The following is a 16454-nucleotide window of genomic DNA, read 5'->3' on the forward strand; positions in this document are numbered from 1 at the left end:
TCTGTTCATAGAGGAGAGGAGCCGATACACAGTAACCCCCCCCCCCCCTCCACTTGAAACCCCAGTCCAGCTCCTGTGAGTGGAAACACACCAGAGCAGTGCCCGCTGCATGTGAGTATACTTTCCAATAAGAAACACACACATATCAATTTGATATCATTTCCACATCTCAGGCTAATGACTGCTATTATAGAGACAGATGATCAACACAACACACAGCTCATTAACTAATAATTTATTTTTTATCATTTAGATTAAAAAGTCAGTGGTTCATTGCCTCAGAGGAAAATGTACAAGGAAGACTCTGATAATACAGAGGTGAAGAACAGGGCTGAAATAAGGGAAGAATCCCTTTGTTCCTAAAGAAAGGTAGGTGGAGTTTTTTTTGTGTGAATGAACCATTATTCCCAGCACGTTAATGTAACAGAAAGTGGTGGGTTGTTGTGTCAGTTCCCGCCTGTACCTCTATGGGAAAAGCAGAGGGTCCGATCAGCCTGTGTCATTTTTCTTTTTTTTTTTCTTTTACTCGATTCTCCTCTAAGTCATTTACAATTGGGCGGCTGTTGTCTGGAACCAACATAAAACCAAAAGGAATACATTCTGTGTAATATCTGAACCACATCTTCTGGTCATGATCACAAAAGCATATGTTTCTGGTTTCTACATCCATATAACATCATCTGGTTTGTACATCCATACACGTGAGCCATCCCAGGCTGAGTGATGCTTTACAAAAAGACAATATAATTGGCAGAGGCAGTTCAGTACATATTTACAACATTAAAAATGACTTATTAAACAAGGCAAATGTGTAGATGGAAGTGAAATAGGAAAAAAATGGGAATCTGACCGGGAAAATGTAGATGGTAATTCTTTATCATAGGCTATCCCCCGAAAACTCTCTGCGCTTTCAGTTCATGTGCATATCACTTGTTTACTTGGGTAGGTTAATTAGACACACACTCACACACACACCTGTGAATGCTATAAATGCTACAAAAGGGGGGTTAGGGAAACAAAGCAAAGCAGTTATGGCCTCAGTTCCACTGCCAAGCTGCTGGGCTTGTTAACGTAAAACAACAGGACAGCTCTCCCTATGAGGCTCACTAAATAGCTTTCACAAGACTACACTTCCACCCCCCAAACAACATCTGGCTCACTCTTACTTCTTATCTTTATTCCAACATTCAGGGTGGCACTTAAAGAGAGGAAAACAGAGAGAGCCGATAGGAAGGAAAGAAGGGTTTTGGTGCAATTCCACGTGTAAGAAAATCCAGATTCAAGGACGCTACAGATCGTCCACGAGTGGCGGAGAGGCCTCGTGGGCACGTAATTTGACCATCCATCATAATGTGTCACGCCATGCTCACATACCAGGGTCGGGGAGACTGGTGCTACTGACACCACCTGTCCAACAGACCACTGCGGACAGTCCAACGCACAAATAATTGACTGTTTGGTTCTGCATTTTTGTGAAATTTCACCAGTGGGAATTGTGCCCCCGGGCATAGAGCTGTCAAAACTTCAACACTTGTTTTGTTCTTCTTCGCTTATTCGTCACACACCAGAAATCATGGTGGGTGATAACTCATTTTGGTTACGGGTTGTTGTTTTTGGACTGGATTATTAAAATGTCATCATAAGACAGACAGATAAGCATGAAGAACCACGATCATTTGAACAAACACCAACTCTGTTCATAGTTTATAGTAACATCAGCTGTCATGGTGTCCACATTCTTAGGCTTAGGTGACATTATTTCAAAAACACTTACAATCAGACCATACACTTGTGTGAGTGTGTTCTTCACAGTTTTGACATACATTCTCATAAGACGTGAAAACAAGAACTACAGTGCAGTACAGTACACCACTGAGGAGGTACGGCAGCCTCGTTCTGTGCTGTCACTTATCTAAGACACTGAATACAAGACACGCAAAATGGGTTTAAAAAGGGGGTTTGGGGGTGGGTGGGGGTGTGGGGTGGCGGCTGACACGGAGACACTTTTGGAAGAATGACAAACCAAACTTATCGCCGCAACCTAAGGAGTGTAACCACTAGCTAGCATGACATGCCTCTCGGCACACTCACTGCTACACTGGCTTGACATGCTCCTCAAAATTGTGTGTTTATCTTGTATTCTATTTAAATAAATTGTAATATGCTTTACAGGCAGATAAAAAGCTTGAGAGCGACCAGACGGGTCTCTCTCTGTGGTTTTCGTTGGTCCCCGACTTTCATAGTCTCTTAATTAAATTTTAAAACTGACTATGCTTATTTGGCAAAGGATGACAGGGGTTGCGTTCGGGTAGGCAAGCGGAGGGAAGATAACTCCTTTGGATCTTGATGCTCATATTGGTTTCGTTCTTGCTCTGCTAACTGTAAGGTTTTGATGGACCAGCAAAAACCACAAACATGCAAACATAACAAAGCACATGAGGAATGAAATATGATCCTCTCATGTCATAATACAATCAGTGAGCACTAAAAACTTTCCAGCCTCATTCATTTTGTCAAAATATACTAGAGAAAAACACGACTATGTTGTTTATCTGACTTTGTTGTCTTTTTACTGCATGAAAAGGAACTCTCTTTTCAATCTCTTATTTTGGCAAACAAAAGCCTGCCAGTCACTAGACACATTAGAAAAATGACATTTAAAGACGAGGAAATGACAGTGGCCACACATTAACATCTGGAAGGCCACTACCCCACAGAAGACATTACCCATAAAGCAAAAAAAGTCCTTGGAAATATTGGTATTGTTCTGAAATTCCAGCCATTTGTCCACAATGCTTAATCTTTCTTCCAGAAAAAAGTGACAAGCAATGAGTCATAATGGTGATGCATGACTTTATAAACCACTCATGAGAGGGACTAGAGGCACAGCTCTAGAGGGCTGGCATGTGACTCACACATGCCAACAGGCTTTGTTCTGCTTAAAATGAAACAACAGGATATATCTCAAATAAGGATATGGCTGGGATATGGATGGATGAGACAACAAAATAGCCACATGAAGAATATAAACTCTACTATGAGCAGTGGCATCAAATACTTGATATACAAGCCTACATGAGCAGTTTAGTCTGTGAGGGCTGTCTGGTGGCAGCAGCAGTGGTGGTGAGACTGAGGTTTGCTGTGGAAAATGTCCCTGCAAAGGGAGCCCTTGGTTCCTCATGGGACAAGAGTTTTTTTTTTTTGTTTGTTTGTTTGTTTGTCTGTTTGTTTTTTTTTAATTGTCCATAGACGTTACTGCAGAGACCTGGAACAAGTAGGCCCATTTATTAAAATGAACATTTTAACACCAAATGTCGAAAGGTTGTCAGGTGCACCAGCTCGTGCTGATCCGAGTTGTTTCAATAATGAAACGTGAGGCAGCCAAGCTGAGGGTGTGCACCTTGTCTCATTGCTGATATTAGTCTGTCTCTGATGTGACAAACACTGTTGAATAAAATCCTCAGAGAAGTATGTGAGGTGTGAGTCTTGTGAATAGAGAAACAAGTGGCAGGAGACAGGAGGAGGAGACTGGGAGGCAGGGGATCACGGTTTGGGGGACGAGTGGACATTACTGCTGTCGTCGTTGAGGGAGGGAATGGCGTCTGCTTTTGTCTACACTTCATACCCTTTTTAATGGTCCCTTTTTAAGGCAAACCAATGGACAAAAAGACACGTGACATAACAAAGACAAAACTTGAAAAATAAAAAGGAAAATAATTATACAATATACACAAAATGTGGTCCTTAAAACAGGGAGGGTACATGCAGTCTTTGTAATGTGCAGTGTTCCTGTGATGGGGGAGAAAGGACTCAGGGGAAGGGGAGGGAGATCACTGGATCAGGGTTCATGAAGGTGGGCGATGGAGGGGCGGGGGGAGGTAGGCGATGGACGCTGCTTCTCCCATCACGCTTTGCTGCACTTTCCCTTCTTCTCTTTGCGCTGGAACTTCCTCAGGCGTCTCGTCCAAACGTCCCTCCACTGGATCACCAGGCTGTTCTTATCGGCCACCAGGCCCACACGCTCCGCGCCCGGGCTGGCGGCTCCACCCCCAGGGCCGACCCCTGTCCCCGTCCCCGTGCCCGTCCCGCCATCGCTGCCGCCCATCACCAGGAATCGTTTGCTCATCTGGATCTTGGGGCATTTGCAGGCTAGGTCCTTCATGTGCACCCACAGGATGTTGTCGCCTCGTTTCAAAGGCTCGCCGCGACTCTTGTACACAGAGACCACGCTAACTGAGAACTTGGCCCAGTCCCCCACTGTCTCCATGTCCAGGACATTCACTTGGACCGCTGGGAACACATTCGTAAAAAAATACATTCAGGTCAACACTACTAAAACTACTTATTAATATGTATTATTTATTTATTACTCCTCTCTTACCATAATCTTTCTTGCAATATTTCTTCATGTTGATCTTAAGGTTGCCCTTCACTGGTTTACAATAGGACTCGCAATCTGCAAAAAAACAACATTCACTCCTGTAATTCAGGCTGTAACTCCATGGAGCTTCTTAACAGTACTTATTGACACTCAAATTACACACATAATGGGACAATTACACACTTGAAATGTGAATCGATGATGCATGGTTGCATTTTAGGACCATTTCATCAAGCATTATGTGGTGTGTGACAAACACTGTAAAGTGTTATGTGCTGTGAAACCACCAGTAAACACACTCAACAGCATCGATATAAATCAACATGTGCTTGTTTCTGCACATGCACTCACACTGAGGTTGTTATATATGAACACATATAATAAAAATGTATTAAAGCTATATCTGCTTTTTGGATTTTATCTGTACTTGTATTGTTTTATAACCTTGTACCAAGTATGCCCATATTCACATTTATCCTCACAACAATATATGTATATTCACTGACACGGCCAAAGGCTCAAAAGGAAACTGGAGCAGGTTGGAGTTCAGGTTCAGTTTTGTGTGTGTGACAAATCACACATCAAACCTCTGCAGCAGCCGGTGCTGGGAGGCAAGTGAAACATACCAGAAGAGTAAAAAAGTCAGTTTGACATGTTTTCTGCGGTCTTGAGAAAAGGCAAAGCGTAAATATCACTGTAAATATCATCTATGTTTTGATAGTCTTTATTTTTATTTTTTATCTAATTGTTTTTATTATTTTGAGATTTTTATATGTATCTGTCTTTCTAGAGCTGCTAAATAATATTTCATTGTTTTGGAACAGTGACAATAAAGACTATTCTCTTCTATTGTGGAAGCAGGTCATGGTTGGATGGATGAGAATAGGCCTCGGCTGCCAGCGTGACGACTGAGACCACACATCGGACAGATGACCTCTACTGACCATTCAGAGGTGGAATTGCTGGTGATGAGGTGTTACAATTACGATTGTGACACTTAAAATGGACCTCTTGGCAGACGTGATCAAACTCAGATGTCTTCTCGACTGGCTCGAAGACCAGCCTTGGTTTGGTTTAGTCGTTAAGTATCTACAAGAATCTTTTTCAAGCTGGTCTTTCTTTCACACAAATTGTGGGCCAGTTGCACTGGAAACAATTCTACCCTGAATTTCCCAGTCTAGGATTTGAAGCATCTACATTCTCAACTCCAGACTGTATGGCTCAAAGTTTACCTGCAACTTGAATAAAAATGAACAAGAATGACATTTTCTTTAATTTGATGTCTGCGTAAAAAACTCTATGGACCAAGAAAGTTGGAGATAAGTCCATTCAGATATAGAACCCTTTGAAGGCACGAGAGCACATGAATGTAATTACTTCTGCCATTTCCTTTCTCGTGATGGTGAAATATTTATTTTGTCAACTCAACATAACATTGCTACTCTGTGATCCCGAATTATGTTTTCCATGAGCTGTGAGCAGAGGGAATGGAGGAACAAAGAGGACACGCAAAATTAAAATGGACTTTCAAAAAGAGATGAAAGTGCTCATGTTAGAAATCTATGACAAGAATCCTTGATAGAATTTAAAGCATTGCACTGTGTTTATAAAATCGTGCTCATGGTAACTGCTTCTGGAGCTGTTACAAGAAAGAAATAGACACTGCTGATCATTAGCTAGGCTCTACTGTACTTGACTGGATGCCACTGGGTTTTATGAACCATAGAATTTTGGATCCACTTATTTCAATTACGAAACTATGAGAAGGACACGAAATTGAGAAAAAAAGTATGAAATTGATGGACTGAGATTGTAGGGAATGCCGTGAAGGTCGTTTTCCAGCATGGTTGCAGTCAGTTTTAGTCAGGGGACATGAAAAGCTGACCATGCTGCTCGCTTGGAATGTCAGGGCATGAAACTGAAAAACCACATGCTGGTAACTGGACTGGTATCTGCGGTCAGGCCCCTCATTGCCTTCAAAAGGAAAACCATTCAGTTCATGTTGCTTTCCAAAGCAAACCAAATAAAATTGCTGGACATGAAATGTCCCAATTAGAAAAAAGAAATGGTCGTGAGAGAGAGAAATTACGCTTTCAGGGTCGCATGAGTAGGGGTGTTGCATCGTTCATTCTTTTGGGGAAGGATGGATGGAGCAATGGAAGGAGCAACGGAGGAGGATGAAACGGGGGACCAAGGAGCCCATAAAAATGTCCAGGAGGCTTGGCTGTATATCAGAGCGCTGGAGATTTTATTAACCAGAGAGAGGAGAGAAAAGGAAAGAGAAAGAAAGAGAGAGCAGCTGGCAGCTTCCAATAACCTCGAGACAGGGTGACATTAAAAAAACGATGGTTAAGGTGTTGTGTGTGAGGATATGTGTGTGTGTGTGTGTGTGTGAGGATGGCGTGTGTGTATTATGCATTATTCACTTTAAATAAATGATGTTAAATATCATAGCTTGCTAAAGGTCTTTTTCATTATAAGTGAGCGTGTGGTTTCATGTGCAGATCATTATCATGTAAGTGTGCATGCAACTGTGACAGGCATGCATTTGTATGAGATGTGTATGGATTTCATTAGATCACTACCACTGTGCGCGTGTATGTGTGTGTGTGTATGCAGTGTACAGTGGCCAGCCTGGAGATATCCAGGGAGTGGGGGTTGGAGGGAGGGTGTGCGTTTTCCCATGAAGAGACACTTACTGCTGGCTGTTCACCTGGAAAAGCTCTCAGCGAATCGCCCACTGACCCAGAAGACCGCCCACTGAAACCACGCACAATTGGCTCCAGGGGCTCTCGATGCCCTCGTTCCCTTGAGCCCCTTTCACTGTGCCATGACAAGGACAAATTGCATCCACCGCCCCTTCCACAAAAACATTTTGGGGGCCTCAGGTTTCTGATGGTGACGCTCGTTCTATGGTAGTTTAGGAAGGAGAAAGATGGGGGGAAATGCTCTGGTCTGTTTAGTAAAGCCTGAGGCGAATTGGCGATCAACGACTCTTGTGTTCTTAGACACGGAAAAATTTTCCCAGGGAAGTATTAAACACAAGAATGGGCTGGACTGAGCATTTTTGCCTTTTTTCAAAAAGGCTTAAAGGCCCAAGTAACGAGAGGAAACAGAATGAGAAGAAGAGGAAGTCACGAATGAGGAAAGAATCTACAAATACAAGAAAAGTATTATCAGTATCTGTTAAACTTTTAAGGAAAGTACTTACTTACTTGAGCAGATGTAAGGACATTTTTAAGTGTTTAATAATAATAATTCTAACTTCTCCTACTAAGACATTTCATTTTATTACTGTGCTTTACTTTATTGTCATTCATGATCTGTTTACAGCAGCCTCAACTTATGGGAGCCCACGGGAGGAGTTGTAATTGTGAAGAAATGCCTCAATTAAAGAGTTCTCTGCAGTGAATTTGATGCTGTGTTTTAGCTTAGCAGCTAGCCTGGCTCTGTCAGAAGGTAACAAAATCAGTCTAAAAGCACCTCTAAAGCTCACTACATTTGATGTTATATTTCGTTTATTTAATCTGTACAATGGCAATTGGTGGATTTACAAGGTATGTGTGGTGGATTACTTCTACTCTTTGTGCTAAGCTAGCCAGTTAGCTTAGCTTAGTTTAGCTAAGTTCAACAGAAAGCAAATAATGTAAACCTTTTTTTTTTGTCATTTTATACCGTGAGTGGTGCATTAAAGAATGAGTGGCAACGTGGGGGGTACAATCTGCAGCCTGAGTGATGATATATGTTATAAACCTACTAATGAATCAACATTTCCAAATCAACACCACCACTCAAATCAAACAGCTGCAGAATGAAAAATAAGGGCAGGGTAATTGACCGGAGCCTAAATTGGAGAGTTAGAGGGAGAGACTGAACAAATTTCCCCTCAGTCACTTGCCAACACTCTTTTCACGCCTCAAAACTCTCCCTTCCACTATATCTCCCAGCTAAACTGTAACTAATCACCTCTGCTGCCTATCTGCTGGCCTTGGCTTTAAGCTGCAGCCATACTCTGAGCACAGCAAGGCTCCACTAACTTGAGGCTATAGCGGTTGGGGAAACTGTGCCAAGGACACAGGTTTTTAAGACAATGGAAAAATTCTGCCGGCCCCAGTGCGATCGTTCTCTGTGCAGAACTTCAAAAGAGGGGGGACCCACCCTCCATTAATATTTATTCCACACCTTAAAACTCAAGTCCAGAAATATTAAAAAATATGTTTTTGTTCCTCTCATAAAGCAGTGGTGCATATGGGTGAGGTTCAGAGAGCGTATACTAACCTGCTGGTTCCTCTGTGCTGCTCACCACAGCTGTGGGGTTGGCCACTGGGATTTCTGAAACACATACATGAAACACAAAATTATTTCACTGGTTAAATGTAAATCCATACCTTTCAAGTACGGTCTAAGTGATCTGGCCATGTGCCTGCCGAGAGTGTAAGTGCGGTCAAAGAAATGAAGCATGTCTGAATTCATTAAAAGTAATCTCAACGACTGGGTGTAGGATGGTTCTGTGTGTATATATTAATATACCCACAACAAAATACAGAGGGGATAAGTAGAAAGTGTCTTTGCTCACCAAGGCCAGTAAGAGAAAATACCAGGGTAGGTTTAGATTGTGACATATGTCGGCTATGCACATGAAAACTCACGAGGCACTGCAGACAGACATGCTAGATAAACAGTGACAGACTGACAGGGATACTTATTGGTGGTGAGAGGGATGACAGGCTCTAATAAATCATGCATTCCATGGACTAATGTGGTGGTTTCACTGTCATTTTAGAGGCATACATCGAAAGATCCTGAGACAGTGGAAGTGGAATAAATAATGGAGGCCAGAGGACCAAATTTAAGTTAGATGCAGTTAAGAAGATGCACTGAAAATGCACCCAGTAATCCGATTTAGATAAATCAGTCCATTCAAAGTCAGCACACTTGATACATCTGAGACAGAAGTTGATTTCTTTTGAGGTACGTGGATTAAAATGGGAAGGTGGCTGCAATAGATTAGTCTTGTCCTCCCCCAACAGATGCTAGGTTAACACTACTGTGTAATCTCCATGCAAGCATGTATAGACAGATGGACAGATGGCAAGGGGGCAATTTTGGTTGGATCGTCTTGAGACAGATGCAGCCCTCCCTTGCTGTGCCCGCTGGCTACACTAAAAAGTGCCTCATGGAATTCCTCCAGGACCACTCTTCTAATCGTATGCACAACTTTCCAATACAAATGCTAATGCTAACAACAGGCCCTATGCTTTTTTCTTCTTTTTTTTTTTTTTTTACCATAAACAGTTACTGGAACGCTGGCTTAGCATCCACCCAGAGGATCTGCTTTTGATTGGATTTGGAGGTTGAGGGTTTGAACCGAGCGAGTGGGAGTGTGTTTGGCGGGAGGTGGGAGGGGTTCTTGGAAAGCTGTTTTGAGGCAAAAGCGGCAGTTGTCTCTCTGAAATTATGGACACCCCGCCAACAAAAACAAACAAGGACACAGAGCTTTGTGAAGGCGGGCGCAGCTGCTAGAAGCCACTTTGAGTCCGTGTGCCCTCATGGCCACATCTTGTGAAGACAGACAGATGATGAAAGGATCATTCAGATGAGGGTTGCTGCCATCATACTAATTGGCTGCTTAATGGTCTTGTCTTCTGTCTTGAGGTCCAGGAGCCTCAATAGGAGATAAGATGCTCACCATGAGGCCACAGAGAAACAAACACAGTTGTCATTAATGCCATTCGTAATGGATCCAAATGTGCGCATGTACTTAAAGCGCATACACAATTCTTCTTGTTCTCACTGGATGGTTCAGCAGCATTCAAATGAGTGGGGTCTGCCATCCATGACCACAGTTGTTTTCTCCCTCTCGCCCATTCCGCCATCTGCTCCGGAGCTGTGAGTGAGAGAAACAACATGGCACCGTGTGGCACAGTGTGGCAGAGCTTGATGCGGCACAGGGTGGCGCAGCACGGTTTTGCTTTGGTGGAGGTTGTCTTGTGAGTGCAGTGTGAGTGTGTGTGTGTGTGTGTGTGTGTGTGTGTGTGTGTGTGTGTGTGTGTGTGCCCATACCGCCTGGCACACAGTGCGGGTGGAAAGTTGCCCTCTATTACGCATGCCTGCATGTGCCGGGGCACTGGCAAATTTCATAACCCACGCACACACACTCACATACTTGTCACAGGAAATTAAAAACCTGTGTAGTCGGCATGCAAACTACAGAAACTTGGGTACACACATATTGCACATTGTTGACAGAGAATGGAACAACAATAATCAAGTTCTGGGTTTTCTACCAGCTCTCCACTGAAAAACAACACTGTACATCTACACAGGACCTCTCTGAGAATCACCACCTCACTCTTAACACTTCTCTCTGGCCCTTTAACAAATACCACAGTTCAGTTTAGCCTGACTGTACATGTTTTGTTTCAGGGGTGTTCTCAATGAAATTATCATTGCATTTTCAGTGGCCGAGCAAACCCACAGAACACATGTACTGTATATGCAGTGCAGAGATCGGGTTGGGTGTGCCTGTCAGGAGGCCAGAAAGACTTTAGGCTACAGGGAAGTGTGCTTTCAATTATGCTTTGCAATCTCCACAGTTTGGGTATGTGCTGCTTTTAGTGTGGTTCACTCTGTTGTAACTATGTATCATGCCCTTTGCTATGTTCTTCACAGTAGAGAGTTTTGCAGAATAACAAGCTGATAGAAAAGACCAAGATGAGGAGTGTAACCTAGCAGTGTGATATGAGTGTTTATGTCTGTTTGAGTCACTCACTGATGCACGGGGCCACAGGTGAGCGGCTCTGCTGGTAGCCCTTGGCGCAGCGGTTGCAGGTGATGCCGGTGACGCCGTCTTTGCAGGGGCACTGGCCCGTGGTCTGGTTGCACGTCTTGCCCGCTGCACCCACAGGGTGGCAGTCACAGGCTGGGGTGGGGGGAGGGAGAGAAAAATACAGTCACTATATTAATTTATCAATTTTATTTATTTTTTAAATTTATTGCAAATTGACAGTCACAGAACAGCAGCTCATTCCCTGGAATTTATGGTTTGGCAGGATGTTGGGTTAAATCTTGCAATATTCTGTTTTTGCCTGCAGACAACAGATATGCATTAAGACTCAGTGTTTGGCTCAGGACTCCCAGGGTGAGGCAGCCACTCTCTCTGTCTGCTTCTGTACTTGGGATTCCCTGAACGCTGCAAGGAGAATCACTGTGCATGTGTATCTGTTTGTGTGAAGGACTAATTCTGTGAGTAACACAGAATTAATGTGTGAAAGCAGAAGACAGCAGGGGACAGGAAAAACAACAGAGAGACAGACAGGTGAGTGGTCTGATCCGTGTCGTGCACTGCTGTTAGGAGACTCCATAAAAGCACATGCTGCGCCCTCCTCTCTCCTCTCGGCTCGTTTCCGCTCTCCTAATGCTGCATGCTCTCTGGTGCCTGCCTGGTGACACACGCTCTGCTGTTTCATCACTTCCCGTAAGTTCAGTCGATGCCCTGGCAAATGCCAACAGCAACAAGCAATGCTCCGGTCACCCCACTCTGGCAAGACTTTTATGAGTTTTGCTGGTTCTAGGCGATTTATTCAAGCCACCTCAAGCAACTTTTTTTTTAAAGTTTAAAGAGCTGTTAAATACAAGAACTGGCGTGTTGGTCTGAAACCTTCTGACAGAGCTTTACAAGATGTTAGAGGGGATGAGAGGGAGATGGGAGGTGGGGGGTGAGAAATGAAGGAGAGGATGAGACAGAGAAGGGGAGAGAAGAAGAGACACAGGGCTTCAGTATGGTACAAACAGAGCCTCTGGTGTGCTCAACAGCATAAACAGCAGTGAATCTAACCAAACTGTGGACACTCCGACACTACTAACAAAAAAAAACAGACTTTTGTTCTTTAAGTAATAAACACATACTTAACATTTCACAGCAAGCTAGCCAGACAAACACATCAGTGACACGTAAAAACAAATGCAAGATTTTGAAATCTTGTCCTCAGGAGTGTGGGTGATTGGTTTTAGAGTACAGAAAAGTATCCCTTCCTATCTACTATCTACTTATCTACTGACCTGCTGCCAAAAATACAACAAACAATTGTGAAATTTAAGGTGAACCATCTGCCTTTTCCCCTTATTTTAAACCTAATTTTCCTTTGGAAAACAGGCACAGCCTAGTGCAAAATTACTACAGCAAACTTAAAGTGACTCGACTGTAACATGATAGCCATAATTGTCCAAGATTATCAAGAAAAGACAAGAAAGGCCAAAATTACACTTGGGGGGGAAAAACCCTGTAACCCAACAGTTTGTTACAGTGCTTTGCCAGAGAAAGGCAGCTGCTAACATGCCACGGTTTCTTCCCACCACTTGACAGAACTATGAATGTGTTTATTTGCGCTGGGCATTTTCTAGCTGCTACAACAGAGGAAAGCCAGAGGACCCTACCACCTGTCGACTTGGGCAAAGGGAGGGTTTTAAACGCCCCAAAACTGACCCAAGGGTGATCATGTGTGTCTGGCGGCCTGGGGTGGGGTGGAGTGGAGTGGAGTGGGGGGGATTAACTGCCGGCTCAGATCTTCAGAAACATGCTTCTTGCCTTTTCCGGCAAGGCCAACCCCAGTCCACAGGTGTCAAAGTGGGGCAGTGCTCCGTTTGAAGCTGTGCATGGAGACGTAAATCTGATGCTGTGGCGTGCAAAATCCCCACCGTTTGAGTCACGCAGGTCCGACCAGGAAATTCAAGCTTTGATGACACTTGGTAAGAGTTTGTGGCTGACCTAGACGGAATACCAATCCACGTATGGCAGGGTAAGAAGCAGGACTGAGTTGGGTGCCAGAGGTCAAGTGAGTGAGGGTCTCCGGACTGTGCCAGCCACGTAACATATGTCCTCACCTCCACACCCTCATCCTCAATCATCAGGCAGAGCTCCTGCCACTGCTCCCAGGTGCTGCAGTGTCTACAGACCACTTGGGAATTTCTGGCATTCCTGGAGTTTGTGTCCTTAGACGTGCTAATGAAACCCAGCTGATATGAAACCCTGATCTACAGAGGGTAGCCTTGGATCTTGTATCATCGGTAAAATCTAACATTTGCCACATTAAATTGACACAAGTAATTTCTTTGACTTCAACTTATAACTAAACAAGCTAGTTTTATCAAAATGAAATAATCCTACACTGATTTGAGGTTTACTTTTGTCTGTGAGATGATGTGTTCAATGTCAAAGCACATGTGGGATAAACCCCCCGTTACTCGATCTGTCTGATTCAAGTCTGGTGTCGGTCTGTCATGCCTGTCAAGGCATGCGGCGCAGAGGGAGGAACGACGTGCCATTGTTTCCCCACTGGTCTCTGAGTGGTGCAGACTATCAGCTCGATCCAGTCCAGAGAACGAGACATGAGTAACGTTAGATGTTCCCATTTCCCCTCAAATTCAACAATCACAGGGCTGTTAAGACATCAGAGTTAACTGTCAGTGTCCACATTGTTCGGTAAACAACCAGCAAATACCAGATCTGAATGGGCTGTGAGGGAGCAGGATGGAGGGGGAGTCAGGGGTGGGTGAGGTGAGGGTGGGGGCTTGGGGTCCTTAAGTTTTATGTGCAGGGGGCTCAGGCCAGTTAAGGAGCAGTAAAAACGTCCTCAGATGTTGATGACTTTTCAAGCCTGCAGACGTGACAGGCACCGTGTTGGGATTCCTCTGACAGGCGTTTGCTCAGTTTAACTGATTCATGTTGCCTTGTGCATGTGTGTGTGTGTGTGTGTGTGTGTGTGTGTGTGTGCATGCGTGCGCACATGTGGGCTTAAGTACTTGAGGGGACTGCTCTTTGTCTGCAGTCATTTGGCAGTTGGCGCATTTGGAGAAGATGGTGTTTGTACCGTTAGTTGGAAATATGTTTTTTAACAGTCTATTATGTTCTGCTGGCTAGTTCACTGTGAAAATAAATACAAGTGTTAAAACGTGCTCATTTTACTGGTTGGGGTAAATTAGCACCATTGCGATGTTGATGGACTGATAAACTCAAGATGTCACATCAGATTAAAAACTAATAGTCACAGGTCCTAAACTTGATACTAATGATACAAAAATGATGTTATTTGCCCTCAACAACCACATGTTTATTCTGCTACAGGCAAGGCACTATATTATTCAGTATTTTTCAGTAAATTAGCTTGTGTAACACTTTTTTTGTCCACAGTTTTTTCTGACAGCAAATATCCTCATGCTGCAGAAATTACGATATTTGAGACATACAGCCAATGTGGTTTATATTGGCTGCTGTTTCTTCACATGGACTATGGCCTCATTTTTAATGCCTTTTATCAATGTTCCTTGTGGTCAGCGGATACCAGCTGTACGACTTGGACTAACATAAAAACCTTGTGTTTTGAAGAGCTCGTATACTGCAGCCAGGCCATGTGGTGAATGCCATGTTTCCTTAATTTTGCTGACTATTTTAATGCTTTTGACATTGTAAAGGGCTTGTGGAGAGGCTGGTGCCTGGGCATTTGAACTGGAGAGCTGGAGCCCTGCAGATGCACTTTGAATCGGGACCTCGGTACTTAACAAGAGTGTGTGTTTGGTGTACGTGGGAGGTAAACGGTGGAGGTGATGGAGGCGGGAGCGAGGTGGTTTCTGCTCGTCACACACTCACTCAGATTGTGTTCTGACAGCCATCTAGAGCAGGCTTGATTAGAAACAGATATGGCCCATTCATACCCCTGGCCCTCCCCACTCCTGTCTCTGCTTTAGAAAACACCTGTATTTTATTGTCGTAACTCCATTTCAGAGGTGACACTCACCCCCTTCAGCCACACTGCACCTCTGACCTTTATCTTGACCCTGACACATGGAGATAAAACATGGAGGAGAGCAAAAATCAGGGATGAAAATAAAATCAGGGAAGCCTCTGTAAGAAAAAAAAAGACAAAGTCAAAGGTTTTAAAAGAAGTGAGTCACAGTGAGAGAAGGGGAGGAAGTGGAGACGGTGGTTATAAACGAATCATGGCAAATGGAGATGAAAAACGAGAGAGCGAGAGTTGAGGCAAAGGAAAATGACGGCTCCTAGAAGGGCTGCAGAATTGCTCTGATCAATCATGGAGCCAGCCGCTCAGCAGAGGCTTTTCGGATGTTAACTTTCATTTCCGTCACATCTGGGTCCTTCGCGAGGGCGGGTGATAAACTGTTTACCACCTGATCACGAGGCTTTGATAAGGACAGATTGTCGTGTCTGGGGGGACTTGCATGTGCATGAAAGCGGCTGCACCTCCAGGTACCGAAGGAAATGGAAGATGAGGGAACGATTTGCACGGAGGGACGGACGTCTCAGGACTGTCAGGATTGGCGAATCTCTTTCTGTCAGCATTTCAGTGCAGTCACAGGTCAAATGACTTCAGTTTTAAGGAATGTGACCAAGTCATGGTGGAGTTTTTGCCATTATATGATGAATGGCTCAACATCTCAGCTCAACTAACATGGGCAACTGCGGCCTGATACCATGCCATTTCAAACCTCCTGGTGTTGGGTTACAAGCCTGGGTCGGCTGCAGAGGGAAAACTGAGCGGAAGCCAGTGGGAGATTCTCGCCATGAAATTTCAGGCAAGAGATCTTCACGGCTGTGAGTGCTGGCAGGTCTCGTCGATGCTGTTTTTTAATGTTCTGGAAGTAATTCTTTACCTTCATCGGGATCAACAGGGTGAAAAACACTCCCTCTCTGTTATTGATTTGAATATTTTCCTGAGCAACAAGTACAGGAAGCCGGTGTTATTTTTGAGTCCAATGAGAGGAGAGAAATGCTTCCAGCATAATATCAAGCTGAAAAATATTCACTGCAAATGTGAAATAATAAAGCAGGGTAAAATACATTTTTCCATGAAAAATGCCCCGGTCAAGTGATAATATAATGTGGTGTGTGTGGTATGGGGAAACATGCGGTGGAAAAGCCAGAAAAGCTTCAGGCAGAGTATCAACTTGTTTCTCTTTGCTATGGTATGGCATGTCAGACACGCTGATATTTTTTTATTGAAAGTTGACCGTGTATGTTTCCAATCATAACTTGTTACTCCTTTTACACTTTCTGAGA

General features: G+C 43.9%; 1 protein-coding gene across 2 annotated transcripts in view; it reads right to left on the reverse strand.

Annotated features, from left to right (window-relative positions):
• Nucleotides 1-220: 220 nt before the first annotated feature.
• The window catches only part of ntn2 (netrin 2), a 41960-nt gene continuing 25726 nt past the window's right edge, over nt 221-16454 (reverse strand). The window contains exons 4-7 of one of the 2 annotated variants that reach the window (XM_018681834.2): nt 11154-11303; nt 8660-8713; nt 4382-4456; nt 221-4290 (exon numbers count right to left, since the gene is read on the reverse strand). In XM_018681834.2, the coding sequence (XP_018537350.1) occupies nt 3905-4290; nt 4382-4456; nt 8660-8713; nt 11154-11303 (665 nt within the window). In that variant the 3' untranslated portion in view covers nt 221-3904. Of the gene's footprint in view, nt 4291-4381; nt 4457-8659; nt 8714-9360; nt 10269-11153; nt 11304-16454 lie in introns of those variants that run through there. The other variant, XM_051066509.1, reaches the window with a different exon arrangement.

This window comes from Lates calcarifer, linkage group LG23 (assembly GCF_001640805.2).
Source record: "Lates calcarifer isolate ASB-BC8 linkage group LG23, TLL_Latcal_v3, whole genome shotgun sequence".
Lineage (NCBI taxonomy): Eukaryota > Metazoa > Chordata > Actinopteri > Centropomidae > Lates > Lates calcarifer.